The sequence below is a fragment of the Vipera berus genome (genome assembly GCF_964194415.1).
Source record: "Vipera berus genome assembly, chromosome: Z".
NCBI lineage: Eukaryota > Metazoa > Chordata > Lepidosauria > Squamata > Viperidae > Vipera > Vipera berus.
The window spans coordinates 3742881-3770880 of NC_138205.1; the positions used below are offsets into that span (position 1 = coordinate 3742881).

Consider the following 28000-nt stretch of genomic DNA (forward strand, 5'->3'; position numbering starts at 1 on the left):
TGTTTATTTCTGCTACTTGCAAGTGTCTTCAAACTTGGCCCTTTTATGACTTGTGGACTTCAACTCCCAGAATTCCCCAGCAGGCGTGCCTGGCTGAGGAATTCTGAGAGTTGAAGTCCGCAAGTCATAAAAGGGCCAAGTTTAAAGACCCCTGCGCTACTGTTTGTATCACTCCTTTGCACACACTTCCAAGTACACACAAATCATGCCACTGACTTGGAATAACAATGGTTAAAAAAACAACCACAAATTATTATTTTTATTTGGGTTTATTATTAATAAAATGTGTTTTTTTTCTGTTTCAGAATCCTTCCTGCCACAGACAACAATTACATTTCAGTCAATCATTTAGCTTCTCTGGGTTTTATTTGCAGATGTTGCCTTATTTCTGGTCAAAATGCCATCATAAAAACTCTACCCAAAAATGTTGACCAGTTTTATTTTTCTCGGCCTTTTCTCTTCCACAGCGTGTCTTTATTTATTTATTTATTTATTTAATTAATTAGTTTTCTATACCACCCTATTCCCGAAGGACTCAGGGCGGTTTATAGGGCAGCATATAAAAGACAATATAAAAAGATAATATAAAATTAAAATGAATTAAATTAATTAAAGCCCAACAATTAAAACAATATTAAAAAGCTAAAACCCCTTCAGTCCAGGCCTGATAGATCGAAAAGCCAGGTTTTCAGGTCCCGGCGAAATGAATGCAGATCGGGGGCGGTCCAGAGTTCCACAGGTAAATCATTCCAAAGGGCAGGCGCGCCCACAGAAAATGCCCTCCCTCTGGGGATCACCCGCCGGCACTCCCTAACTGGTGGCACCCTAAGGAGGCCCTCCCTGTGGGAGCGCACAGGACGATGGGAAGTTGATGCTGGCAGCAGGTGCTCCCTAAGATAATCAGGACCCATGCCATGCAGGGCTTTATAGGTCATCACCAGCACCTTGAATCTCACTCGGAGGGCAACTGGAAGCCAATGCAGCTCGCGGAGAAGAGGTGTTACACGGGAGTATCGGGAAGCCCCCATCACAACTCGCGCGGCTGCATTCTGCACCAGCTGGAGCCTCCGAGTGGTCCTCAAGGGCAGCCCCATGTAGAGCGCATTGCAGTAGTCTAACTGGGAGGTCACGAGCGCATGAGTGACTGTGCGTAGGGCATCTCGGTCCAGATAGGGCTGCAACTGGCGCACCAGGCGAACCTGGGCAAAAGCCCCCCTGGTCACGGCTCCTATGTGATCTTCTAAACTGAGCCGTGAGTCCAGGAGGACACCCAAGTTGCGGGCCCTATCAACGGGGGGTAACACCTCACCCCCCCATAGTTAACGATGGACAAAACTGGTTCTCCCGAGATGCCGGTATGCACAGCCACTCAGTCTTGGCGGGATTGAATTTCTCACCGCAACAGTAAAATCCAGCACATTATTGGAAATTTTAAAAAGGCAAGACATAAAAACCTGTTATCTGGGGTCTCGATGTACTAGGAATGTACACAAATAAGAAAAAATTGACTTTCATATTGGGCACCAATTAAAGATTCCATGTAATAGCCAACTACTAACATTCTCGACTGATTTAAGTGTAACAGGCCCGTCGTTTTAGTGCATAAAGAGTAGGCACACTTTATAATTTATTCCCTGCCTAGCTGGATTTAAGATTCACTAGGCTAAAAAGTGAATTCATTAGCTATTGCTTGCATTGTTGTGATGTCATGAAAACATGACATAATGTTTAAACTTTAACTCAAACTTTAAGATGTTTGAACTTCACCTCCCAGAATTCCCCAGGCAGCCATGCTGGCTGGGGAATTCTGGGAGCTGAAGTCCACAGATCTTAGAGAGACCATGTTTGAGAAACTCCGATCTAAACATTATTTCCCTTATTTCAATAGCAATGCAATATTAAAAGACACAGGGCTGATAATTAAAAGACATCCAGGGCTGATAATAATGGGATTATGTTATTTCCCATCTGATTAGTCCTCACAACGACCCTGCAGGGTGGCTTTTGTCTGAAGCCACATGTCCTGAAAGAGCTGAAGACTCGAAGCCACATTTGCCTTAAGAGGAATGGCGAACTTAAACCAGGGGTCCTCAAACTTGGCCCTTTGATGACTTGTCGACTTCAACTCCCAGAATTCCTCAGCCAGGCACGCTGGCTGAGGAATTCTGGGAATTGAAGTCCACAAGTCATCAAAGGGCCAAGTTTGAGGACCCCTGACTTAAACCTTTCAACCAAATTATCAACGTTCCTCAAGCCGGTGTGAAGTTAGCTCTTTTGAAAGGAGAAAACTTAATTCAGCTTTATTATGCTTGGTCCACTTTTACAGGACTTCGCTGAGCGAATCGTGTCGTTTCAATAGACTTTTTTTGTCTTTGGGCTCACTCCTCTTCTGTAGACAACCTTTATCAGTCTTATAAAAATCAAAGCTTGTGTCCTCACGTGATCAAACCCTGACAAACTTTCTAACATTGGTAGGAAGGCTGCAGAACAGCGAGGCAGGACTTAAAATACAGATGGATCTTGACCCTTTTACATTTGATTAGTTGAAAGAAAACTTCAACATATAGCAACGTAAGCTCTGGCTGGCTTAAGAGCTGGACGATCTGGGGGTAACGTTGCTCAGACGAGGGGGTGACGTTATAGCAGTGTTCCAATGTTTGCCACAAAGAAGAGGGGGTGTGTGTCAACTTATTCTCCGAAGCACCAGAAGGCAGGACAAGAAGCAACGGATGGAAACTGATCAAGGAGAGAAGCAATCTGGAATTGAGGAGAAACTTCCTAACAGTGAGGACAATGAACCAGTGGAACTGCTTGCCACCAGAGGTTGTGGGTGCTCCAACACTGGAGGTTTTTGAGAAAAGATTGGAAAACCATTTGTCTGAAATGGTATAGGGCAGGGGTAGGCAACCTCGGCTCTTTTATGACTCATGGACTTCAACTCCCAGAATTCCTCAGCCAGCGTGCCTGGCTGAGGAATTCTGGGAATTGAAGTCCACAAGTCCTAAAAGGGCCAAGTTTGAAGAACCCTGGTATATAGGCTCTCCTGCCTGAGCAGGGGGTTGGACTAGAAGACCTTCAAGATCCCTCCCAACTCTGGATGGGTGGGTGGATAAGTTACAGATTGTCCTTCGCTTATGACCACGATGGAGATCAGGATTTCCATCGCTCGGCTGTTCAGCGAGTCATCAGAGGACTGGCCCCAATTTCATCACCTTGTTTGCCGAGGTCGTTAAACGAATCTCATGTTCATCAAGCCAATCAGAACGGTCGCTAAGCAAATCCAGCGTCCCCCATCGACTTTGCCTGTTGGGAAGGCGTCCAACGGCAACCACGTCATCCTGGGATGCTACCCACCCCTTGTAAAAACACATTCCAGTTGCCAAACACCCCAGATGATGATCCCGAGATCATGGGGGGGGGAGAGGGAGACACGCTGCAATGGCCGTAAGTGCGAGGACTTGTCTTGGGTCCCTTTTTTTCAGCACTGCGAGGGCGAGGCGACTTCCTCCATTCAACACTTCGAGTCAACATCATGCAAGCTTTGTTCCTCCAGCTTTCCGAAAGCCTCGTTATCTCCTCCAGGGTACAGAAAACCATGATTTGTCTTGGTTCGTGAGGGATCTACAGATCCCAAGCCAACCCGCAACCCTCATTCACACACCAGACGGGCAAGGGAAGGAACGGATCAGGTGAAAACCTCCTCCTCGGTTTCATAATCACAAACAAGCTCTGGGGTTAAGCCAGGAATCTTTGTCTGATCAACTTCGATCTCAGGCAGTGTGAATCGTGAATCCAGGTTGAAAAGAGACAGAAGGACTGGGCCATATTCTAACTAACCCGGGTGTTAGCGACTGACGTAGGATCTGCAAATGAGCTGCAAATGTCCTAATCTCGGTAACTAGGTAACTCTGCCTCCAGAAATCTAAACATTGGAGATAAATCTTGGAAGAACCCTCCGGGTTAGCCTTAAATGCTTTTTTTCTCCCCTCCCCACCTTCATTTTTCCTTCTTCCCTCTCTTCCAATGATTTTTCCGAGTTTTTTTTATTATTGTTGTTGTTATTATTATTTTTATTATTAAAAAGACAGCCGGGTCAAAGAGCCAAACCTCTCGGAAGCTCCTACAGAGAAGACGCTGGGAGAAGAAGCATCATCTGAGAAGACACCGCCACCATCCTTACGATGCTTTTAAGGTGCAAGGCCATGTGGTAGTTTAGAAGCCACCTATTTTCATATGTGGTGGACTTGTAGAAATATAAAAGCTTTTTGGATTAAAATTTGGTGGAACATTCAAAAGATTTTTAAGAGAAAGATAAAGTTTTCTCCGCAATTGTTTTTATTGGGTATTGTTGTAGACTGTGATGTTAAAGAAACCAATTTGATGTTGAATTTGATAACAGCAGCACAGTTACTGGTGGGACAATATTGGAAGAAGGATAGTTTGCCTACTATAGAAGAATGGGTGTTTAAAGTTTCGAATCTTGCAGAAATGTCTAAGATTTCTGCTTATTTGAAAGATCATTCACAGGAAAGATGTATTTCAGTTTGGAGGAGATGGATAAATTATATTCAGAACAAATATGGGACTAAAAAGTTCCATTTAGCTTATGAGTAGATTTTAGAGGGATATTGTTATTGGTACTTTGTATGTATCTATGTTAAAGGGGAGTTAAAGCACGTTATGAATTTGGTTAATTGTATATTATGCATAATTTTTATTTAGAATATGATTATTATAACTATAATCCTGTATTTAGCTCTGGGAAGTGGGGGGGGGAAGTGGGCGGGCTTGGGGTGGGGGGGATTTGGGGATATATTGTAAAATCTTGTTTTTGTAAAACTCTTTAATAAAATAAAAAAGTTGCAAGGCCACCCGCTTCCCGTTTCCCCTAGATCTGAAAGAATCACGGCGTCAGGGAGGAAGGAAGCGAAAACAGAGGTATCAAGCAAGGCGACTCTGGTCAAAAAAAAAAAAAAAGGTAGACAAGGCCGAAGAAGGTGAGGTGGCCATCAGCTGACCTTGGAAACACGATATGGGACACCTCAGGCTGAAGAGGCTTAGATGGTAAGAAAAGAGGAATATGGGTTTTCTGTAAACAAGGCCCCTGATATCTTCTTCCCCCCCCCCGCTCAGCCCCCACCTGCCATTCCCAAAAAACAGGGGGGAAAAAAATCTTTGGATGTCTTTCACGGTTGAGGTTCCTCACATCTTCTTCACCCGGCTCTCCAAGGCTTCCAGTTCTTTCAAGACTTCCTTGGGCAAGTCCTGGGATACTTGTTCCGTCAGATATTGTCTCACTTCTCGGACCTCCTGTTCCCAGAATTCCTTGGGCAGGGAAAAGAGCTCCGAATAGCTCACCTGGCTGAGCCCCGACAGGTCTAAGGCGCCTTCTTTGGGGACGTACCCAATGGGGGTCTCTTTCGCGCTCTCTTCTCCATCCACCCGGCGGAAGATCCAGTCCAGGACCCGGGAATTCTCCCCGAAACCCGGCCATAGGAAATTGCCGGCGGAATCTTTCCGGAACCAGTTGACGTGGAAAATCTTGGGAAGGCGGGCGCCTTTTCGCCCTTCCATGCTCAGCCAGTGCTCCAGGTAGCGGCCGAAGTTGTAGCCGAAGAACGGGCGCATGGCGAAGGGGTCGTGCATGATGACCTTGCCTGCAGAGCCAGGTTAGAGAAGAGAGAAGAGAACAGGAATGGCAGAGGTGAAAAACTCAGGCTCCAAAACACAGTGAAACAGGCCTGCAAAGCAAAATGGTTGCTAAGGGAAATCGCAACCCATTCTATGACTTCCTTCTTCTTCTTTTTTTGGCCATAGTTGTTAAGTGAATCTCTGAGGGCTAGCACGGACGTTCTTACTATGGGTAACAAAACGTCTGCAACAAAACCACCAAGCTCAGAGAGCACCAAGGACCCCACAGTCCTTCTCCTCCTCCTCTCTGCAAACCCGTCTAGCACTGATGATGTTCCCTAGTTGGGTCATGAAATGTCTGCAAGAAAAACCATCAAGCTTAGAAAGCACCAAAGACCACTCAGTCGTCGTCCTCCTCCTCCTCCTCCCTTCTAGCACTGATGATGTTCCCTAGTTGGGTCATGAAACCTCTGCAAGAAAACCACCCAGCTCAGAGAGCACCAAGGACCCCACAGTTCTCCTCCTCCTCCGCCTCTCACACTGATGATGTTCCCTAGTTCGGTCATGAAAGGTCTGCAACGAAAGCCGTCAAGCTCAGAGAGCACCAAGGACCCCACAGTCGTCGTCGTCCTCGTCCTCCTCCTTTCCACTAAACCCCACACTCCCTTCTAGCACTGATGATGTTCCCTAGTTGGGTCATGAAACGTCTTTAAGGAAAACCATGAAGTTCAGCCAGCCATACCAACAGGCTGAAGAAAAGCTTTTATCCATGGGTGGTTAGGCTCTTGAATGGGAAATAATTTTATAATTTTATGTATGATTGACTTGCGAGGCCGGTGTGTTGTGCAATTAGCTCACATGGTGTAACCAGATGGTGGGTGTGTTGTTTGTTGTCACTGTGAGTTGAGATGGAGGGGGGGCACGAAGGGAGGCTCAGCCAATCTCAATGTATACATGGTTGTACTTTGACAATGAAGGTTCGTTCATTCATTCATTCATTCACCAAGGACCCCACAGTCCTCCTCCTCCTCCTCCTCCTCCTCCTCCTCCTCCCATTCCACAAACCCCCTTCCCTTCCAGCACTGATGATGTTACCCAGTTTGGCTAATGAAACGTCTGCAAGAAGACCACCCCCCTCAGACATCACCAAGGACCCCTCATCCCTTTGGTTGTTCAGCGAGTCGGCTTTCTCCATTTGACTTTCCTTGTCGGAAGCCAGCTGGGAGATTTGCAAAGGAGGAATCCTGTGACCTCGGGATATGGCAACCATCGTCTAGACCTGCCGGTTGCCAGGCTCCCGAAGTTTGGTCACCTGACGTGGAGATCCTGCAACGGTCGTTAAGTGTGAGGATCGGCATGTAAGTCCCTTTTTTCAGCGCCCTCGTAGCTTTGAATGGTCACTAAACAAATGGCTGTAAGTCGAGGACTCCCTGGAGGTACGTTTTCGGCCCCTCTCAGTGTAAAAACACGCAAAACACGTGCGCGCGGGCGCACGCACACAAACACACACACGCCTCAATTCAAAGGCGAGGTGCTGGCTGGAACGCTCAAGCGTATAAGCTTATCTTCCTTCTGATCAATATCGGTCAATTCCTTTTTTATTTTTTCCCCCCATTGCTATGAGGATTAACTTTTCTCTTCCAACTTCGCAAGAGGGAGAACGGCCCCCCCCCTCCCCGAAACGTGCCCCGTTTCGAACCCCGAGCCCCCACCTTTGTGCTCAGCCGCTGCCGTGGACTCTGACCGCATGGCGCTGCCCACGAAGACCCCGTGGCGCCAGTTGAAGGCCTCGTACACCAAAGGCACCCCTGTGGAGGGAGGGAAAAGACGCCAAGAGGTGATCTTGAGAACATCCCAAAGCCCAGAGGTCTGGGAAGACCATTGGTGGCGGTGGGGAGGGGGAGGAAGAAGGGGAAGCAGAGCTCCTAACCTGCTGGTCTCCTGCCACCAAAGATGATGGCGTCAATGGGGACCCCTTGCGGAGATTCCCAATCTGGGTCCATAATGGGGCACTGCCGAGCCGGGGCACAAAAGCGGGAATTTGGATGAGCAGCGGGCGATGGATCCCCTGGGGGGGGAAAAAAGAGGGAAAGACAGAAGAATTGAGACGACCAGATCCCGACAATGATCCATTGTGGGGATCTAGGACCTGTAGGCTCCCACCACTGGGCACCCCTCCTTCGCCTCCAGCCACCCACCTCAGCCCATTTACGGCCAGCTTTCCTTCTCCGCCGGCCCTCCTCTTTTTTAAAAAAAATATATATATTTTATTGATTTTTTTTTAACACAAACACCTTCATATTTAGTAAACAGCGTGTTGTCTGGGCTTATATTGACAAAGTAATCACTAACAACCGGTTTTTACATCCCAAAGTCCACCTTGGTTTTTCTCTCCTTCCAATAATATTCTCCTTGCCCACCTCGAATTAATACAGTTCTGATGAGTTTTTAATAGGTTAACAATTTAAATATAAAGATTTTTCTACCAAGAATAATCACATCGATATGATGCTTTTTTTCTATTTTGGTCAATCTTGGTTGCCTCGTCACGGATCCTCTTTACTGTTCTTATTTAAATTTGTTTTCCCTACAACGTTCAAAACCTTCTTACTGGATTAAAATTTTCTCAAGGTTAATTACATTTAAGTGCTTACTTAAAAAGTAAGTTAAAAAAAAGACACAAAAGGGAAAAAAAGGAGAGGGAGAGAGAGAGAGAGAGAGAGAAGAAAAAAAAGGGAGAAAAAAATGAGAAAACAATATATTACTTAAAATACCTATCCCTCTTAAACTAGTAAACATTTGTTTCCATTTTTTTTCTATTCTTTTTAGCCATAATTCAACCTATGTTTAATTTTTAGATGTCTTGGTGGCCGATGGGCCTTCCACCCCTTGCCTTTCGGTCCGGCCCATTTGCCCAGAGACTTGAGACTTGACAAGACTCCTTTGATTGACTGATTGATTGATTGATTAGCCCTTGGGCCGTATCAAAGTGCAAAGTTCCAAAAACAACTTATTACTAAAATTTGAAAAAAGCAAGTTAAAATCAAATTAGATAAAGCACAATTTAAAACGGAATTGGAATACAATAAAGTGAAATTGGAATAAAATACAATCTAACATGAAATTGACAAGCCTTAGGCCCCCTCCCTCCCTTCCTGCCCCCCCCATGCATTGTCACCTGTCACCCTTGCCCAGGTGGCTACTATTCCCACAGCCGGTCCCCCTCCCTCTGGTCCGGTGACAGATTTGCAAGACCCCAAAACTTACAGAGTGACCGTAGTGGACTTCAATTCCCAGAATTCCTCAGCCTGCCTTGCTTTAAGATAGGTGGACTTCAACTCCTGGAGTTCCTTAGTCAGCATATTTTAATATACATGGGCGAACTCCCAGAATTCCCCAGCCAGCATGCTTTAAGATGGGTGGACTTCAATTCCCAGAAATCCCCAGCCTGCCTTGCTTTAAGATAGGTGGACCTCAACTCCTGGAGTTCCTTAGTCAGCATATTTTAATATACATGGACCAACTCCCAGAATTCCCCAGTCAGCATGCTTTAAGATGCGTGGACTTCAATTCCCAGAATTCCTTAGCCAGCCATGCTAGCTGAGGAATTTTGGGAGTTGAAGTCCACACATTTTACGATTGATTTGAACACTGTTTCTCGTTAGCTGGTCCTCTCTCCTCCTAGCGCTCTCTCTCTCTCTCTCTCTCTCTCTCTCTCTCTCTCTCTCTGTGTCCATGATTTTGCACCCAACTGGTGAGCTCACCTGGCTTCCAAGGTTTTCCTTGCCAGGTGCTGATGGTGACCCCTTCCGGAATCCTCTGATCGATCCCCTCCCAGTAGACGCCTCCTTCGCTAGTCTCCGCCACGTTGGTGAAGATGGTGTTGCGTTGGATGGTGTGCATGGCGTTGGGGTTGGTCCGAGTGGATGTGCCCGGGGCTACCCCGAAGAAGCCGTTCTCAGGGTTGATGGCCCGCAGGCAGCCTAGGAAAATGGAAGAAACACCAGGCGGTTGGTTATTCTTCATAATAATAATAATAATACTGGAAGGGACCTTGGAGGTCATCTAGTCCGACCCCCTGCTCAGGCAGGAAACCCTATACCAGGGGTAGGCAACCTTGGCTCTTTTATGACTGGCGGACTTCAACTCCCAGAATTCCTGAGCCAGCATGGCTCAGCTTGGAAACCTCTCCTCAGCGTGGCTGGCTCAGGAATGCTGGGAGTTGAAGTCCACGAGTCATAAAAGAGCCAAGGTTGCCTAGCCCTGACCTAGACCATTTCAGACAAAATGGCTGTCCAGTCTCTTCTTAAAAACTCCCAGTGTTGGTGCATTCACTGCTTCTGGAGGCAAGGAGTTCCACTGGTTAATTGTTCTAACTGTCAGGAAGTTTCTCCTTACTTCTAGGTTGCTTCTCTCCTTGACGAGTTTCCATCCGTTGCTTCAAGTACTCTGGAGAATGGCTTGACTCCCTCTTCTTTGGGGCAGCCCCTGAGATACTAGAAGACTGCTATCATGTCCCCCCTCGTCCTTCTCTTCATTAAACTGGACAGACCCAATTCCAGCAACTGTTCCTTGTATGTTTTAGCCTCCAGTCCCCTGATCCTCTTGGTTGCTCTTCTCTGCACTCTTTCTAGAGTCTCGACGTTTTTTTTATATCGTGGTGACCAAAACTGGACGCCGTATTCCAAGTGTGGCCTTACCAAGGCCTTGTAAAGTGGTATTAACACTTCACCTGATCTTGATTCTATCCCTCTGTTGATGCAGCCTAGCACTGTGTTGGCTTTTTTGGCAGCTGCCGCACACGGCTGACTCCTTGCCGGGAAGTTCTCTGGATCTCCTTGCGAACTCAGACACAAATCCTTGGGCTCCCTGGGGCCCAAAGTTGTGTCCTGAGGGCCCCTGGGGGGTGTTTGGAAACTCATTTTATGTTGTTGCCAAAAGAGGCACTGAGCTTTGGCCAAAACTAGTCCTCTTTGATGTATTGCGGCTTCACTTAGTGACGGACGTCCTGTTGACATCGTAAAGCGAGGACTACATTTCCCCCCCTAAAACAGCGGCCCCCAACTTTTTGGGCACCAAGGACCGGTTCCGTGGAGAATGGTTTTTCTGCAGACCGGAGGGAACGTGGTTTCGTGTGCTGCCTGCATCCCGCGGACGGGCCTTCGCTTGTTTGCGTGGACTGGTTTCTGGCGTGCCACGGAGCAGTGCCGGTCCACGGCCCCGGGAGTTGAAGACCCCTGCTCTAAAACACACCTGCCTACTGCCATCTCAGCCCCCAACACCCGAGTCACCTTCGCTGTCGAACTTCATCCAGGCGATATCGTCCCCCACGCACTCCACGCGCCAGCCCGGCAAGGTAGGGTTCATCATGGCTAAGTTGGTCTTGCCGCAGGCGCTGGGGAAAGCGGCTGCCACGTATTTTTTCTTGCCTTCCGGGTTGGTGAGTCCCAGAATCTGCAAGAAAGCGAGAGGGGAGCGTGCCACAATTGGACAGATGCCAAGCCCAGAGGGAAAAGCTTCCTTCGCAATAACCCAGGTTTGCCTTGCATGGGCCGCCAGGTGTAGATAACCAAAATCCAGGTAACCATCATAGTTAGAGGCTTCTGCATCTCTCCCTTAGCAGTGAGGAATGTCCCAGGTTCCCAGTCCAGAAGTGGAATTCTGGGAGTTGAAATCCATCCATCTTAAAGCATGCTGGCTGAGGAATTCTGGGAATTGAAGTCCACCCATCTTAAAGCATGCTATCTGGGGACTTCTGGGAGTTGGAGTCCACCCATCTTAAAGCATGCTGGCTGGGGACTTCTGGGAGTTGCAGTCCACCTATCTTAAAGCATGCTGGCTAGGGCATTCTGGGAGTTGAAGTCCACCCATCTTAAGCTCGCCAAGTTGGAAAAACACTCTGCTAGCTGAATGTTTCCTTAAGTGGGTGAAGTCATGTGGGTAAAGCAGTTTTCTCAAGTTTGACCACTTTAAGATTTGCAGAGTTCAATTCCCAGAATTCTGGGAGTTGAAATCTTCATGTGTTTTAAGTGGCCAAGCTTGAAAAGGTTTTTAATACAGTCTGGGGAAGAGTTTCACCTTGTTTCTTCACATCTATCCTGATAAGAAAGAAGTTAAAGACGATGCAATACGATTTATTTTTCTCACTTTGTGTTCAACTGACATTCTGCCATTTTTTTAAAGATAGAGCTGTTCATTTCTCTCGGATTCCAGCCTTTTCATCTTAAATTAATCTTTTACTCTATGCATGACCAAAATGTTAACCTTCACGGTCATTGGTTTCCGTCAAAGGAAATACTCATGTTTCTTATTTGGAAACAGGGGAATCGGTGGGAAAATGCTTTCCCACGGTACATTATTATTATTATTATTATCATTTTAAAAAAATAAATTTAAATCCCAACTCCTTGCTTGCAGGTGTGCAACACACACTTAAGGTAAAAACCCTTCAAGATTTCACAGCTGAGTGTGCTCCGTGTTCTACGTTAACCTGGATTATTGTTTTTTTTTCTCTCTCCCTGTGATGTAGCATATGACATAAGCCCGGCCTGTTCAATTTGCTGAAAATTCAACCTCCTGGGCCAAAAATCCGAACACCGACGAAATAATTCATTAATGCTCTGAATCCTGGCAAATCCACAGCAAATTATACCCCACAATCTCATTCCCACAGCCTTTGCACTGCCCCACCCCTTGCGGGTTTTTCCTGAAGCTGGGGTCCTGTTGCAACCCGGACTCGGGTTCCCATCATCCCCTATCATCGTGCAGTCTGAGCATGATGGGCGTTGCAATCCTGCTCACCGAGATGGCTGCCCGGTCAGCTGAGAAGCTGTTTTTCCAAACCAGACACTCCTGTCCATCGCCCCCCAGTCCTCCCAGTCTCAGGACAATGCCCCCCCCCACCTCCAATCCCAGCTGTCTCTTTCCTACGTCAAACGTCTCCCGATTGGCTTGGAGATTTGGCCGGCGCCTGTCACTCATTAACCAATCAATGTTTGCTCGTTAAATATCACTCCCAGGCAATGCAAACAGCCTCTGTCCTTTGGCCTGATGGACCCAATTTTCTAAAAAAAACCCCCTCACCTCATCACCGGCTCGATCCGGGCAATCAACCCCTGTCCCCCCAGGCTCCTAATGCACCACGCAACCGTTCGCACCCATCCTCCAAAACCCACGGTCCTACTTTGCAATGCCCCAGCGAGTCACCCCTGGCGCAAAAACCCTGTCGCGGGCTGCATGGTGGACTTGCTGTGTGGTTAGCTGGCTTTGGTGGCAAATTGGAACGAGTAAACCAGTCGATCCCAAAGATGCTTTCCATCCCGCCCCCCCAAGAGGCAACTGGATTTTCTGGGGTTTTTCCTTGAAGAGGTTTCGCTTCTCATCCCAGAAGCTTTCTTCAGTTCTGAGCGAATGGCGGCAAGTGAAAGGATTTGTGTTCCTTTGCAGTCATCCGGTCGTTCGTACTCTCTCTGAGAGTCATTAATTTCTGCCTTCAGGGTCATCTTGAAGAGCGCAAACGGGCCTGGAGCCTTCTTGGAGCTGCCGAAAGGACCGTCTTGTGCCCCGGAGGGCACAGAGAAACCCCCCCAACTCTCAGAGGGAGTACGAACGACCGGGCGACTGCAAAGGAATATAAATCCTTCCCTCCTTCGCCATTCAGCCAGAACTGAAGAAGCTTCTTGGGTGAGAAGCGAAACCCTTTCAAGGAAAAACAAAGAAAGTCCAGTTGCCTACTGAAGAAAAAAAAAGCACGTTTGGGACAATTGACAGCCCTGGATGATTGACAATCTCCACAAACTCTACAAGAGCCTTGGTGGAGCAGTGGGCTAATGCCTGCTTAAGTAACGCCAGCTGCCTGCAATTAGTGCAGGTTCGAGTCCCACCAGGCTCAAGGTTGACTCAGCCTTCCATCCTTCCGAGGTAGGTAAAATGAGGACCCAGATTGTTGGGGGCAATTAAGCTGACTTTGTAATAATGCCGCTTGGTTGTTGTTGTTGTTAGCTGCGAAGTCGTGTCCGACCCATCGCGACCCTATGGACAACGTTCCTCCAGGCCTTCCTGTCCTCTACCATCTTCTGGAGTCCATTTAAGCTCACGCCTACTGCTTCAATGACTCCATCCAGCCACCTCATTCTCTGTCGTCCCCTTCTTCTCTTGCCCTCAACCTTTCCCAGCATGAGGCTCTTCTCCAGTGAGTCCTTCCTTCTCATCAGGTGGCCAAAGTACTTGAGTTTTAGCTTCAGGATCTGGCCTTCTAAAGAGCAGTCAGGGTTGATCTCCTCTAGGACTGACCGGTTTGATCGCCTTGCAGTCCAAGGGACTCGCAGGAGTCTTCTCCAGCACCACAGTTCAAAGGCCTCCATTCTTTGGCGCTCAGCCTTTCTTATGGTCCAACTTTCACTGCCATACATTGCAACTGGGAAGACCATAGCCTTGACTATACGCACTTTTGTTGACAGGGTGATGTCTCTGCCTTTTAGTGTGCTGTCTAGATTTGCCGTGGCTTTCCTCCCCAGGACCAAGCATCTTTTAATTTCTTGGCTACAGTCCCCATCTGCAGTGATCTTGGAGCCCAGGAAAATAAAATCTGTCACTACCTCCATTTCTTCCCCATCTATTTGCCAGGAATTGAGAGGGCCAGATGCCATGATCTTGGTTTTCTTAATGTTTAGTTTCAACCCAAGTTTTGCACTCTCCTTCTTCACCCGCAACAAGAGGCTCTTTAGTTCTTCTTCACTTTCTGCCATTAGAGTGGTATCATCATGCCGCTTGGGGGGAGGGGCAAAGCCCTAATAAGCAGGCATATACATAGAATGAAGGCTATTGCTAAGCACATTCATTTGCGCTTTAAATTGCAAGCCGCTCTGAGTCTTCGGAGAAGGGCGGGATATAAATGGGATTTTAAAAAAAACAAAAAACTGGTATATCAGCCACGGACTGAGGGAAAGAGTGACCCTGAGCATGTGCAGAAAGTGCAAAGGGTGTCTGACGAGAAGGAAAATTGAAAAAAAAAGACTGCAGCTTTGGAGTACGGACAGCCCTCAACTTATAACAATTTCTTTAATCAGAGTTTGAAGTCACAGCGGCACTGGCCGCTTTCAACACTTACAACCGTTGCAGCATCCCTAGCGGTCACGTGATCAACATTCAGAGGCCCGGCAATGGGCTCATATTTACGACCGTCGCCGCGTTCCCCCTGGGTCACGTGATCCCCTTTGCGACCTTCCGGGCCAGCTAAGTCGACGGGGGCAAAGCCAGATTCGCTTAGCGACCGGGTGACTAACGTCAGCGGCCGTGACTCGCTTCCCGACGGAGGCAAGCAAGGTTGCAAAATGGGGCAAGACTCCAACGCAACCAAGGCCTTGCTTAGCCACCGAAATCGTGGGCTCAGTTGTGGTCGTAGGTTGAGGACAACCTATAAAAAATGCTTCGCTCGGACCAGTCTCAAGGTGGATTTTTTTTGGGGGGGAGGCAAAAAAGTCAAGTCAAAATTCAAAGACATCCCTTTGAGCATTCCCAAGAGGCAAGGGGGCAATTCTACAAGCAGCTGGGACCACCGGGTCTGCCCCCCCCTTTCAATGCAGAAACAAGCACACACACCCTTCAACCTCAGCCCCTCCCCGCCCCCCACCCCCACTCACCAGCATGTGCTCGGCCAGCCAGCCTTCGTCCTTGGCGATGCAAGAAGCGATCCGGAGGGCGAAGCACTTTTTCCCCAGCAGAGAGTTGCCCCCGTAGCCGCTCCCAAAAGAGACGATCTCCCGGCGATTCGGCACATGGGCGATTAAGGTCTTCTCCGGATTGCAAGGCCAGTTGTTCACGAGGTCTTCTGCAGAAGAAGGAGGACAGAGCAGAACAGAATAAATTCAGAACAGAATACATTCGGAATGGAATAAATTCAGAATGGAATGGAATGGAATAGAACGGAACAGAACAGAACAGAACAGAACAGGAATAGAATAGAACAGAATAGAATAGAACAGAATAGAATAGAATGGAATGGAATGGAATAGAATAGAATAATTTTAGAATAGAATAGAACAGAACAGAATAGAATGGAATGGAATGGAATGGAATGGAATGAGGAATAGAATAGAATGAAATAATTTTAGAATAGAATAGAATAGAATAATTTTAGAATAGAATTGAATAGAATAATTTTAGAATAGAATAGAATAGAATAAATTCAGAATAGAATAGAATTAAATTCAGAATAGAATAGAATTAAATTCAGAATAGAATAGAAGCTGGAAGGGTCCTTGAAGGTCTTCTAGTCCAGCCCCCTGCCCAAGCAGGAGGGCCTATACCATCTCAGACAAGTGACTGTCCAGTCTCTACTTAAAAACCTCCAGTGATGGAGCGCCCAGTAAGACACATTAGGGCCCGCACATCAGGATTTAAACTCAAAAGGTCTTCTTGCATGTTTGAATTCCCCTGCATGCTGGGGATTCCAACATATGCCTGGGCCTCGAAACAGGGAATTCTGGGAATTGAAGTCCTAAACCTCTGGAATAATGGCCTCCAACTTTGCACATCTGGAAAATATGTTTATCAATAGCCACAATTCCCACTAAGCTAGTTCAGGATTTTTGGAATGGTCTACTCCAGTATTTCTCAACCTTTAGCAAATTTAAGATGGTGTTCTTCAACTCCCAGAATTCCCCACCCAGCATGCTTTAATATACATGGACTTCAATTCCCAGAATTCTCAGCCAGCATGCTTTAAGATGCTGGCTGAGGAATTCTGGGAATTGAAGTCCACGCGTCTTAAATGGGAAAAAGTCCATTGTAAGGGTGCCAAATCAGACAAATTCTTCTTTTTTTCCTTTCCCCCCCCACACCTCCTCTTTGCTAGCCTCGTGGCGCACCCACCCACCCCCTTTGCTCACCGCGTCTTCACACACGTCGCATGGACGGGGAGAACCAAAGAGGGGGCTTACCGCTTAGAGGCAGAGGCCGGCCCACCGAATGCAGGCACTTGACGAACTCGCCGTCCCCGAGCGCGCGGAGGGCCGCGGCGCCCATTCGCGTCATGATTCGCATGCTGGCCACCACGTAGGCCGAATCCGTCAGCTGGATCCCGATTTTGGAGAGCGGGGAGCCAATGGGCCCCATGCTGTAGGGGATGACGTACATGGTGCGCCCTGCGGAGAGGCGACAGAGGAAGAGAAGTTGAGCGAAGAACGAAAGGCGCAGCGGCGGGGGACGAGTAAAAATCTGCTGGTCTGGGTGTGTTTCAGCGTCTCTTTCGATTAAATGCGACTAAGTCCTCGCTTTACGGCCGCAACTGAGCTCGTTTCCCCCGCTGAGTGAAAACAGTCGAGAAGCGGGTTTGGGGCCCCGTTTCACGACTTTTGTTGCCACCGTTTCTGACCTGACTTCTCAAAAGGTCCCAAAAGGGTGATAACCCCCCCCCTTTCCGGGACCGTCGTTAAATAGGAACCCGTTGCCGAGGGCCCGAATTTGGATCACGTGACCGCTGCGACGGTCGTTCGGTATGAAAAACGGTCCTGAGTCCCCTTTTTTTTCCCCAAGCGCCGTCGTAACTTTGGACGGTCATTAAATGAACGGTCGTAAGTCCGGGGCTACTTGTAAGGACACGGCGTGGCGTCTCGGTGGAATCGCAATTTCCGTGGGGCTCCCACCCTTGGCGACATTCAGAAAGTCCGTGAAATGCTGAGAACTCAACGTACGACCATAATGGGAGTCGGACCGTTCCAGTCGTACGCCGCGACGGTCGTAAAATGGGTGGGGTCACAGCTTGCCTTCTGGATCTGTACAGGGAATTCTTGACATACGACCGCAAGGATGCTCTGAAGGCCCATAAGCAGGCCCACGTTGCTGAGTGCCTGCAGTCCGGTCATGCAACCTCAGAGCGGGCCGGACCTTCAGAACTGGAAATCTGGGTTGTACAACCCCCACCCCCATTTTGGGTCACTGTTAACTCTGAATGGTCACTGAAGGACTGGTCGTAAGTCAAGGACTACAAGTTTGAGGCGTTTCCCCTAGTTTCTAAACACTTGTTTTTTAATCGTAAGTACCAACTGGAAGATAACAGTAACAATAATAGAGTTGGAAGGGACCTTGGAGGTCATCTAGTCCAACCCCCTGCTCAGGCAGGAAACCCTATACCATTTCAGACAAATGGCTGTCCAGTCTCTTCTTAAAAACTTCCAGGCTTGGAGCATTCACAGCTTCCTGAGGCAGGTAGTTCCACTGGTTAATTGTTCTAACTGTCAGGCAGCTTTTAGAAAAGAGTTTTTCAAATTCGGCAAGTTTAAGACTGGAGGACTTCAACTCCCAGAATTCCCTTCCTCCTCCTCCTCCTCTTCCCTCCCTCCCTCTGTAACTCCCCCTCCTCCTCTCCCCCCTCCTCCACTCTCTTCTTCCTCCTCCTCCTCCTCTTCCCTCCCTAACTCCCCCTCCTCCTCCCCCCTCCTTCCAGAATTCCAACTCCCAGGTTTCCACAAGTGGCCGGAGAACTCTGGGAGTTGTAGTCCACCCATCTTCAACTTGCGGGGTTTGAAAAAACGCAGCTCTAAACAGCATCAGCGAATAAACCGAATAAGAAATAAGGGATAAGAAAATAAAACCCTTTAGCACGGATGGGTAAACCGATAATGATAATAATAATAATAACAATAAGTTGGAAGGGACCTTGGAGGTCATCTAGTCCAACCCCCTGCTCAGGCAGGAAACCCTATACCATTTCAGACAAATGGCTGTCCAGTCTCTTCTTAAAGACTTCCAGTGTTGGAGCATTCACCACCTCTGGAGGCAGGTTGTTAATAATAAAAATAAAGTCGGAAGGGACCTTGGTGGTCATCTAGTCCAACCCACTGCTCAGGCAGGAAACCCTGTACCATTTCAGACAAAATGGCTGTCCAGTCTCTTCTTAAAAACGCCCAGTGTTGGTGCATTCACCGCTTCTGGAGGCAGGTGGTTCCATTGGTAAATTGTTCTAACTGTCAGGAAGTTTCTCCTTCGTTCTAGGTTGCTTCTCTCCTTGACTAGTTTCCATCCATTGCTTCCGGGAAGAGGCATTTGAAGTGGCAGGATCCAGTTGATCCATCAAGGAAATGGATGAAATGGCTGGACAGGAATTGCCCCCCGGGGTTCAAATCCCGCCCCCCTCCGCGTTGATCCTTGGCACAGCCTCAAAACTGGAGCCCAGTTTGTAACTTTTAAAAAGGGAATTTTGTTGGAAAAACCCACCCCGTCCCATTCACCTTTCATGCAACCAGGAAACCGATCATCCACTGCCTCTTGAAAGGTTTTGGGGTTCATCCAGTTGCCCAGCTGCCCTTTGACCCCCGGGGCCGTGACGGGGATGGTGTCCCTCTGGTTCTCCGTAACGATGACCGTCCGGCTCTCCACCCTGGCCACATCCTTGGGGTCGGTTTTCGCCAGCCAGCTGCGGAAGGGAAAGGAAGGATTTCCGAATTTCGGGGGAATTTCGGCTGCCGGTGCTTTTGGCCAGCCGGACTCCAACACCCATCCTCCCCAGGCAGGATGGGAACTGGCGTACTCCCCACTCCCCAAGGCAGACGGTGTGGGGGGGGGAAGTCTTACCAGTTCTCGTATTTGGTCAGCAGCTTGATGACTCCTTCCGATTCAAGGAAATTCAGGATTTTGCTGTTCTCCTTCTCCGTCCCGTCGCAAATGTGAAGGCTGTCCGGCTGGCAGAGTCGCACCCCTTGCTCCACAAACTCCTGAGCCCGGCCGGAGAGTTTGGCCAAGTCGCCGTGGAGCACGCGGGGAGCGTGGGCCCAACGCACCGGCACGGCAGACCATCTCCTTAGCGAAGAGGCTCCTCGGCTGGAAAGAGGGAAAAGAGGGTTAGAAGAACAAAGGAGGCCAGAAACCACCATTAGCCCCCCCTCCCGCCACAATACGGGCAGTCCTTGACTTACGACATTCCATTTAGTGACCGAAAAAAGGGGACTTAGGGCCATTTTTCACGCTTACGACCGTTTGCAGCAACTCCCTTTCCTCAGGGAAAGGGCGGTATATAAATGTAATAAAAATAAAATAAAATAAATAAATTTTTCATGCTTACGACCGTTTGCAGCAACTCCCTGGTCACGTGATCCTCCCCCCCTCCACAATACAGGCAGTCCTTGACTTACAACATTCCATTTAGTGACCGAAAAAAGGGGACTTAGGGCCATTTTTCACGCTTACGACCGTTTGTAGCAACTCCCTTTCCTCAGGGAAAGGGCGGTATATAAATGTAATAAAAATAAAATAAAATAAATAAATTTTTCATGCTTACGACCGTTTGCAGCAACTCCCTGGTCACGTGATCCTCCCCCCCTCCACAATACAGGCAGTCCTTGACTTACAACATTCCATTTAGTGACCGAAAAAAGGGGACTTAGGGCCATTTTTCACGCTTACGACCGTTTGTAGCAACTCCCTTTCCTCAGGGAAAGGGCGGTATATAAATGTAATAAAAATAAAATAAAATAAATAAATTTTTCATGCTTACGACCGTTTGCAGCAACTCCCTGGTCACGTGATCCTCCCCCCCTCCACAATACGGGCAGTCCTTGACTTACGACATTCCATTTAGTGACCGGAAAAAGGGACTTAGGGCCATTTTTCACACTTACGACCGTTTGCAGCAACTCCCTGGTCACGTGATCCTCCCCCCACACACACAATACAGGCAGTCCTTGACTTACAACATTCCATTTAGTGACCGAAAAAAGGGACTTAGGCCCATTTTTCACGCTTACGACCGTTTGCAGCAACTCCCTGGTCACGTGATCCAAATTCGGCCACTTGGCAACCGGCTCATATTTATGACGGTTGCCGTGTCCCGGGGTCCCCTTTTGCGAACTTCCGACAAGCGAAGCCGTGTCACTAACTTAACAACTGCAGTGATTCATTTAACAACCGTGTCAAGGAAGGTGGTAAACCGGGGGGGGCGGGGGGGGAATTCACTGAACGCACGTCTCACTGAACAACAGAAAGTTTGGGGGCACAACTGCGGTCCGGCCGGCCGTTGATTTGTTGAACCACACAACCGCAGTGCGCTGCACTCTCAAAAGCCGGAGGCTCTTTGGCGAGATTGTGTGTTAATCTTGCCCAAACCAGGGTGTGAACTTTGTGCGCGCCCAGAGAGTGAGGCAACCTCACTTGAAACAGTTGTGTGTACAAACCCAGCCCGGAGGCTGCAAATGGACACGTAGAAAGGAGGGTAAAACACACACAGACACACACACACACACACACACACACACACGCACACAAAACTCAGCAGGCTTAAATAAACAGCCTTCGATTTAAAATTTAAATCCCCTTTAAGTAAACTGATCCGGTTGCAGCGAGGAGAGGCAGCGAAGGTCAGCGCGAGAGATAGCAGGCATCTGCAAATACGCAATTTAGAAATAATTTTTCGTTTGCGCGTCTTCCCCTTGCTCCCCGTGCGCGCAAGCGTATGTACAGTCGCCTTTATAGTCTAATTCTGCAGTTTTTCCATCAGAAAAAAAAAACACGCCATTGCGGGCTTTAGCAAACTTGAAGAGGGGTGGACTTCAACTCCCAGAATTCCCCAGCCAGCCAGAAGCTGGCTGGGGAATTCTGGGAATTGAAGTCCGCCTATCTTAAAGTGGCCAAGGTTTGGAAAAAAAACACGCATGACTGTGTTTGCGAAGGTGGTCCAGCTTTGCAAATCCAAGCAAGACGGCTTCCCAACCCTAACCCTGAAAAGCACCCCGGGGCAGGACAAGGAGCAACGGATGGAAACTCATCAAGGAGAGAAGCAACCTGGAATTAAGGAGAAACTTCCAAACGGCCAGGACAATTAACCAGTGGAACAGCTGGCCACCAGAAGTCGGGGCTGCTCCATCACTGGAGGGTTTTAAAAGAAGAGATTGCTATATCCATTTGTCCGAAATAGCACACGGTCTCCTGCTTGAGCAGGGGGCTGGACTAGAAGACCTCCACGGTCCCTCCCGACTCTATCCTCATCCTCATCTTCCTCCTTTTAAAGAAGAGATTGGACACCCATTTGTCTGAAATGGTCTAGGGTTTCTTGCCTGGGGTTGGACTAGAAGACCTCCAAGGTCCCTTCCAACTGTGTCCTCATCCTCATCTTCCTCCTTTTAAAGAAGAGATTGGACACCCATTTGTCTGAAATGGTCTAGGGTTTCCTGCCTGGGGTTGGACTAGAAGACCTCCAAGGTCCCTTCCAACTGTGTCCTCATCCTCATCTTCCTCCTTTTAAAGAAGAGATTGGACACCCATTTGTCTGAAATGGTCTAAGGTTTCCTGCCTGGGGTTGGACTAGAGGACCTCCGAGGTCCCTTCCAAGCTCTATTCCGATTTGTCACCCGCCAGAAGCACGAGTCAGCATTACTGCCTTCTGTACATGCTCTATAAATGCGCGGGCGTGTTTCAGCTCGGCCCACTTGGTTCTGACCTACTACAGGCCACATCCTGAGCAAGCTGAAACGCAAGGGGTGGGGGGGGAGGGGAAACCCTGAGAAAACTGGAGGTTGGCAATAGCTAAAAAGTGTCTCCTTAATTAAATACACACAACCAGATTTAATCTGTCTTCGGGGAGGCTTTGAAGAGCAGGGGCAAAGTTTGCGATAAAACTTTGGCAGAGTTTTCCCCGCAACGCACAATTCTCACAAGGGGACGAGAGAGGGGGGGGAAGGGAAGGGGTGGGAAGTTTTCACGCGGGCCTCGTGGCGGGGGGTGTCAAAATCGGGATATTTTCTCCCCCAAAATGTTATCTCGGATATTTTTTTTTATTTTGATTTTTTTTGTTTTAAGGAGAAACGGAACGAGGTGCACAAATTGCACACACCAGTACGAACACGCAAGCCGCAAACTCGCCGTGCTGGCAGGCCTGTTCCCAGGAGGGCGGCGTGCAATTCCCACGCCCGCTTCTCAAGGCTGCCCACGGATCCGGGGTGCTTTTGCAGGTCGTCCTCGACTTACGACCGCCAAAATTTTAGCCCCAAAAGGAGGGTCACTAAGGGAGGCTTTTGTTAAGTGAGTTTCGACCCCCTTTTTTGCCACAGCGGTTAAGTAGAATCGCCGCGGTTGTTACCTTAGTCACCTGGTTGTAAAGCGAACCTGGTTTTACCAGGGCGTTTTGCCCCGCTTTACAACCTTTCTCGCCACCGTCGCTAAGCGAATCAGTGCAGCTGTTAAGCGGGTCACACGGTTGTTAAGGGAATCCGGCTTCCCCCATTGACTTGACTTGTCACAAGGTCGCAAAAGGGGATGACGTGACACCCCTGGGACGCTGCGACCGTCATACCTACGAGTCAGTTGCCAAGCGTCCGAATTTGGATCATCTGTCCGTGAGGATGCCGCAACGGTCGTAAGTGTGAAAAAACGGTCGTAGGTCACTATTTTCCAGTGCCGTTGTTAACTTTGAACGGGTGCTAAATGAACTGTTGTAAGTTGAGGACTTCCTGTATTTTTGAATTTTAATTTTTAATTTTGTTTTCGGCACCCCAGCTCTAAAGCAACTCCGGGCCCTTTTGTGCCGCTCAGTTGCTCTCACAGAAAGTCCTCAACTTACAACGGTCCATTTAGCGACCGTTCAAAGTTACAACGGCACTGGGCAAAGCGACCGGTGAGCGTTTTTCACCCACACGACCACCGCAGTGTCACCCTGGTCCCCGTGATCCAAATTCAGATGCCTGGGCAACCGACTCGTATTTATGACGGTCGCAGCATCCCCCGGGGTTCTCGTGTTCCCCTTTTTGCGCACCTGCCGACGGGCAAAGTCGACCGGGGGGGGGGGGGGGGAGGGGAGCCAGATTTGCCTAACAACCGTGTTATTAACTTAACAAACGCAACGATTCATTAAACGACGGTGGCGAGAAAAGTCGTAAAGTGGGGCAAAACTCACTCCACAAACGTCTTGCTTAGCGACAGAAATGTCAGGCTCCGTTGTGGCCGTAATTCGAGGACTTGTACGCTGAGCCCTGATGCTCGTTTCCTGCCTTCCAGGATCTTCAGAGGAGTGGGGAGGGGAGGGGAAATCCATGCCACGGATCTGCTGGTCCGGTCGTGCTTGCAACCACGCCTTGCACGCCGGATCCCGGTTTAGTAGAGCTGTCCTTCCTCCCTCCTCTCCCATTGGCTGCTCGCCCAGGAGGGAACCGGGTTTGGCCAGGCACCAAGAAACCAAGTTAAGAGCAAGGGGCAAACGTGTAGGGTGGACTTTCATCCTCAGGCAAAAAAAACTTCTCCGCTCCTGGCAAACGGGTTGATTCCTGAGATCCAGGAACATGTTTTTCCCGGTTTAACTACATTATTCCCGTCGGCTCCAACACCACCACTTTTCCTGTGCACAAATCCTCCCCGTGAATTAAAAGGAAGCTGGCATCTTGCCACACTTTGCAATTACACACAACGCTTAAGGGCAGAGGGGATCCATTCTGCTGGCGTCTTCGCAGGCCGCTGTTGTCGTTTGATTTTTTATTTTTATTTTTGGCAGTAGGATACACAGCTCGTCCTCAAGTTACGACCGCAACGGAGCCTCAGATTTACGGGGCTAAGCGAGAAAACGGTTCACGGAGTTTTCGCCCCGTTTGGCGATCCTCCTTGCCGCGTCCTTAAGCGATTCAATGCAGTTGTTAAGTCAACAACTTGACACAAGGTTGTTAAGCGAATCCGCCAAAGGGGATGGCGTGAGCCTGGGACGCCGCAACCGTGGTAAATATGAATCACTTGCCGAGCGTCTGTTGTAAGTCAAGGACTGCTTGTAAATTTTGTGGATGGTTCTTTCGCCACTGCAGCTGCTACGCCCTTTACAAGCAGTCCTCGATTTACAACGGTTCACAACCGCACTGAGAAAAGGGGACTTACGACCGTTCTTCATGACTGTGGCAGCATCTCCCACGGTCACGGGATGCAAAAGTCAGGCGCTTGGCAACCGACTCATATTTACGACGGTCTCCGCATCCCGGGGTCACGCGATTCTCCATTTGCGGCCTTCCGACAAGCAGGGTCAACGGGGCAAGCCGGATTCACTTTACGACCCTGTGGTTCACTTAGCAACCGCAGGGATTCTCTTAACAACGGTGGCAAGAAAGGTCTTCAAGGCACTCCACAACCGTCTCGCTTAGCGGCGGAAATTTTGGTCGTTAGGTGGAGGACTATCTGCACGCAGGGCCCTTAAACGGAGAGCGTAGGATCCATTCTCGTGGCGTCTTCGCAGGCCACGGAATTTTTTTTTATTTTTCTTTGCAATAGGATATATATCTTGTCAAGAGATTTAGGTTAAACCGTTTATGTGGGGGGGGGGGGGAAACACACCGGATAACTAAGGAGGAAAAGAAATCGACTCCGATCTCAAACTGAGCAACTTGAAGAGGAATGGACTTCAACTCCCAGAATTCCCCTCTCCAGCATGGGGATTTAAAAACCTACAGCGCTTTAGGAGACATGGACTTCAGCTCCCAGAATTCCTGAGGCGGAATGGGGATTAGAAACTTGAGTAAGTTGAAGAAGAGTGGCGATCAACTCCCAGAAGAGCTGGCTGTGGAATTCTGGGAGTTGAAGTCCGTTCCTCTTCAAGTTAATCAGCTCGAGAAATCTTGAATTAGAAATTGTAAAGGAGACCACCAGGAAATCTTAGGGTGCTACGTTCTGTTCGAGAGTCAAAACAAAACAGAACATTGCAGGAGAAGACTGAGGCACACCATTGGCCAGAAGATGTGATGATGATGATTAATATGATTAAACTAATTAATCAATTAACCCTTTTCAAATTGTGTACAGCCAATTAGGATCTCCACCCACTGAATTTAAGCATTAGGAAAGCCCCAATTGCGGGGCGCAAAAGTCTTCCCAACACTGCTGCAACGTTGGTGCCTCCTCAACCCATTTTACAGCCTGGGAAACTGAGGCTCGACATTTCCCCCCCCCCTTTCTTCCCTGCTCCACTTGGCTGCCTTTGGATGTATTTTTTTTCTCTCTCTCTCTCTCTTTTAAAACAAAGTTTTAAAACGGTTGCACAACTGCCTTTACTAGGAATGTTGCAGCCAAAGTGTACTTCAGCTGCAGATGACAATGTCCGAGTTGTGTCATCGCCTTGTGCAGTTTGTGTCCAAATGCCACACCGGGGAGGCGGGCAAAGGCTAAGCTTTGAGGTGCAAGTAACCCCCCAAAGTCATAACTTAACAGGATTCAAACTGGGTGCAAAGGCATTTGGGCGCAAAGCTGAGGTGGCAGGGTGAAGAGCCGTTGTGTGTGTGTGTGTGTGTGTGTGTGTGCGCGCGCGTGGGTGTAAATGGCGCGAGAGGGGGCTAGGGAGGAGAAGGAAGTCAAAGTACCTTCCGGGTTTTTGTATCCAACCCAGATTAACTGTATCAAAACTGGAGAAAATCATAAAAAACAGAAGAGGAAAGCTAACATGACTTTAGGAATGAATTTGTGTGTGAAAGGTTACGAAAGGGGGGGGGGCTAGTCCCTGGTGAGGAGGGTGACGTGGAGAAGAATGGAGGCTGAGCGACTGTAGCAAACCAAGCGGGCATTTCCTAAAACAAGAAAGAAAGAAAGAAAGAAAGAAAGAAAGAAAGAAAGAAAGAAAGAAAGAAAGAAAGAAAGAAAGAAAGAAAGAAAGAGAAAGAAAGAAAGAAAGAAAGAAAGAAAGAAAGAAAGAAAGAAGGAAGGAAGGAAGGAAGGAAGGAAGGAAGGAAGGAAGGAAGGAAGGAAGGAAGGAAAGAAAGAAAGAAAGAAAGAAAGAAAGAAAGAAAGAAAGAAAGAAAGAAAGAAAGAAAGAAAGAAAGAAAGAAAAGAGCCAGATGTACAGACAGGAGAACCAACCGATCGATCTAGCTTCCAGTTCTCGCCTTTGGGCTCTCTCCTATTCACACAACCCCGGGTTTTCTCCCTGCACCCTCGCCTTTTCTGAGACCTGCCTATAGGACCCAGCAGCAGGCAGGGAGGGGAGCCGAATAGGCGAGGAGGAGGAAGAGGAGGAGGAGGAGGAGGAGGAGGCCAGCTGGGCAGGTGAGAAAGGAAGGCAGGAGGGTCAGGTCCACGGAGGATGGGGTCAAGGAACCCCTGGAAATAACCGGGGGTTGGGTGGGTGGGTGGAGGGGAAGGAAAGGACCCCGAAACGACACTTGCAGACCTTCTGGATCCTTACCGGGGAGATCCCACGTTGTGCCCATTTCACAGGCAGCCAAACTGAGGCTGCAGCGCAGAGGAGGAAAGAAGGAAGGGAGGGAGGGAGGGAGGGAGGGAAGGAAGGAAGGAAGGAAGGAAAGAAGGAAGGAAGGGAGGGAAGGAGGGAAGGTAGGAAGGAAGGAAGGAAGGAAAGAAGGAAGGAAGGGAGGGAAGGAGGGAAGGTAGGAAGGAAGGAAGGAAAGAAGGAAGGAAGGGAGGGAAGGAGGGAAGGTAGGAAGGAAGGAAGGAAGGAAAGAAGGAAGGAAGGGAGGGAAGGAGGGAAGGTAGGAAGGGAGGGAAGGAGGGAAGGAAGGAAGGAAGGAAGGAAAGAAGGAAGGAAGGGAGGGAAGGAGGGAAGGAAGGAAGGAATGAAAGAAGGAAGGAAGGGAGGGAAGGAGGGAAGGTAGGAAGGAAGGAAGGAAAGAAGGAAGGGAGGGAGGGAAGGAAGGAAGGTAGAAAGGAAGGAAGGAAGGAAAGAAGGAAGGAAGGGAGGGAAGGAGGGAAGGAAGGAAGGAATGAAAGAAGGAAGGAAGGGAGGGAAGGAGGGAAGGTAGGAAGGAAGGAAGGGAAAGAAGGAAGGGAGGGAGGGAAGGAAGGAAGGTAGAAAGGAAGGAAGGAAGGAAAGAAGGAGGGAAGGGAGGGAAGGTAGGAAGGAAAGGAAAGGAGGGAGAAAGAGAGGAGGGAAGGAAAGAGAGCGGTCTGACCCGGGTCAAGGACGCCGTCTGAACCAGGGCAAGATCTCCACGCAGCGCAGCAATGCCAGCGAGCCGCGGGAAACCACCCCCCCCCGCTCCCCTCCTCCCACTCCCGGGGGGTGGAAAATGCAAGGGGACCCCCGAAAGAGGCGCGCGCGTGGGGTGGGGGGCGCTTGGCTCACCCCACGATCCGCGTGTAGGGCGCCGGCATCGCGTCCCCCGGATCGGCAGCAGCCCGCCAGGCTCCGGCTCGGCGCGGGGCGTCGGGTTAAGAAGGGCGAGGGCTGGGCCGGGTTCCCGAGCCCGCCCGCCCGTCTCATAGGCTGCCCGGGCCAGGCCCCCCCCCCCGCCCGGCGGCCGCGTCGGCATCTGATGGAACCCCGCCCGCGGGAAGGCGGGGTGGGGGTGGGTGGGGGGTGGAGCTCCTGCCCATGTGCAGAGGGCAGGGCGCCACAGGCGGTCCTCGACTTGTGACCGCAGTTGAGCCATCTGACCAAAAGGAATGGCAAGGAAGGCACACACAC

General features: G+C 49.1%; 1 protein-coding gene across 1 annotated transcript; it reads right to left on the reverse strand.

Annotated features, from left to right (window-relative positions):
- Positions 1-5198: 5198 nt before the first annotated feature.
- On the reverse strand, positions 5199-27802 carry LOC308677934 (phosphoenolpyruvate carboxykinase [GTP], mitochondrial-like). The gene is made up of 10 exons (XM_081344650.1): positions 27659-27802; positions 19204-19449; positions 18861-19045; positions 16572-16775; positions 15273-15460; positions 10923-11085; positions 9396-9614; positions 7562-7699; positions 7344-7439; positions 5199-5657 (listed from the first exon to the last, which is right to left on the reverse strand). Exons 1-10 carry the CDS (start codon positions 27685-27687, stop codon positions 5203-5205), a joined length of 1923 nt encoding a protein of 640 aa, XP_081200776.1. The 5' UTR covers positions 27688-27802; the 3' UTR covers positions 5199-5202.
- Positions 27803-28000: the final 198 nt, after the last annotated feature.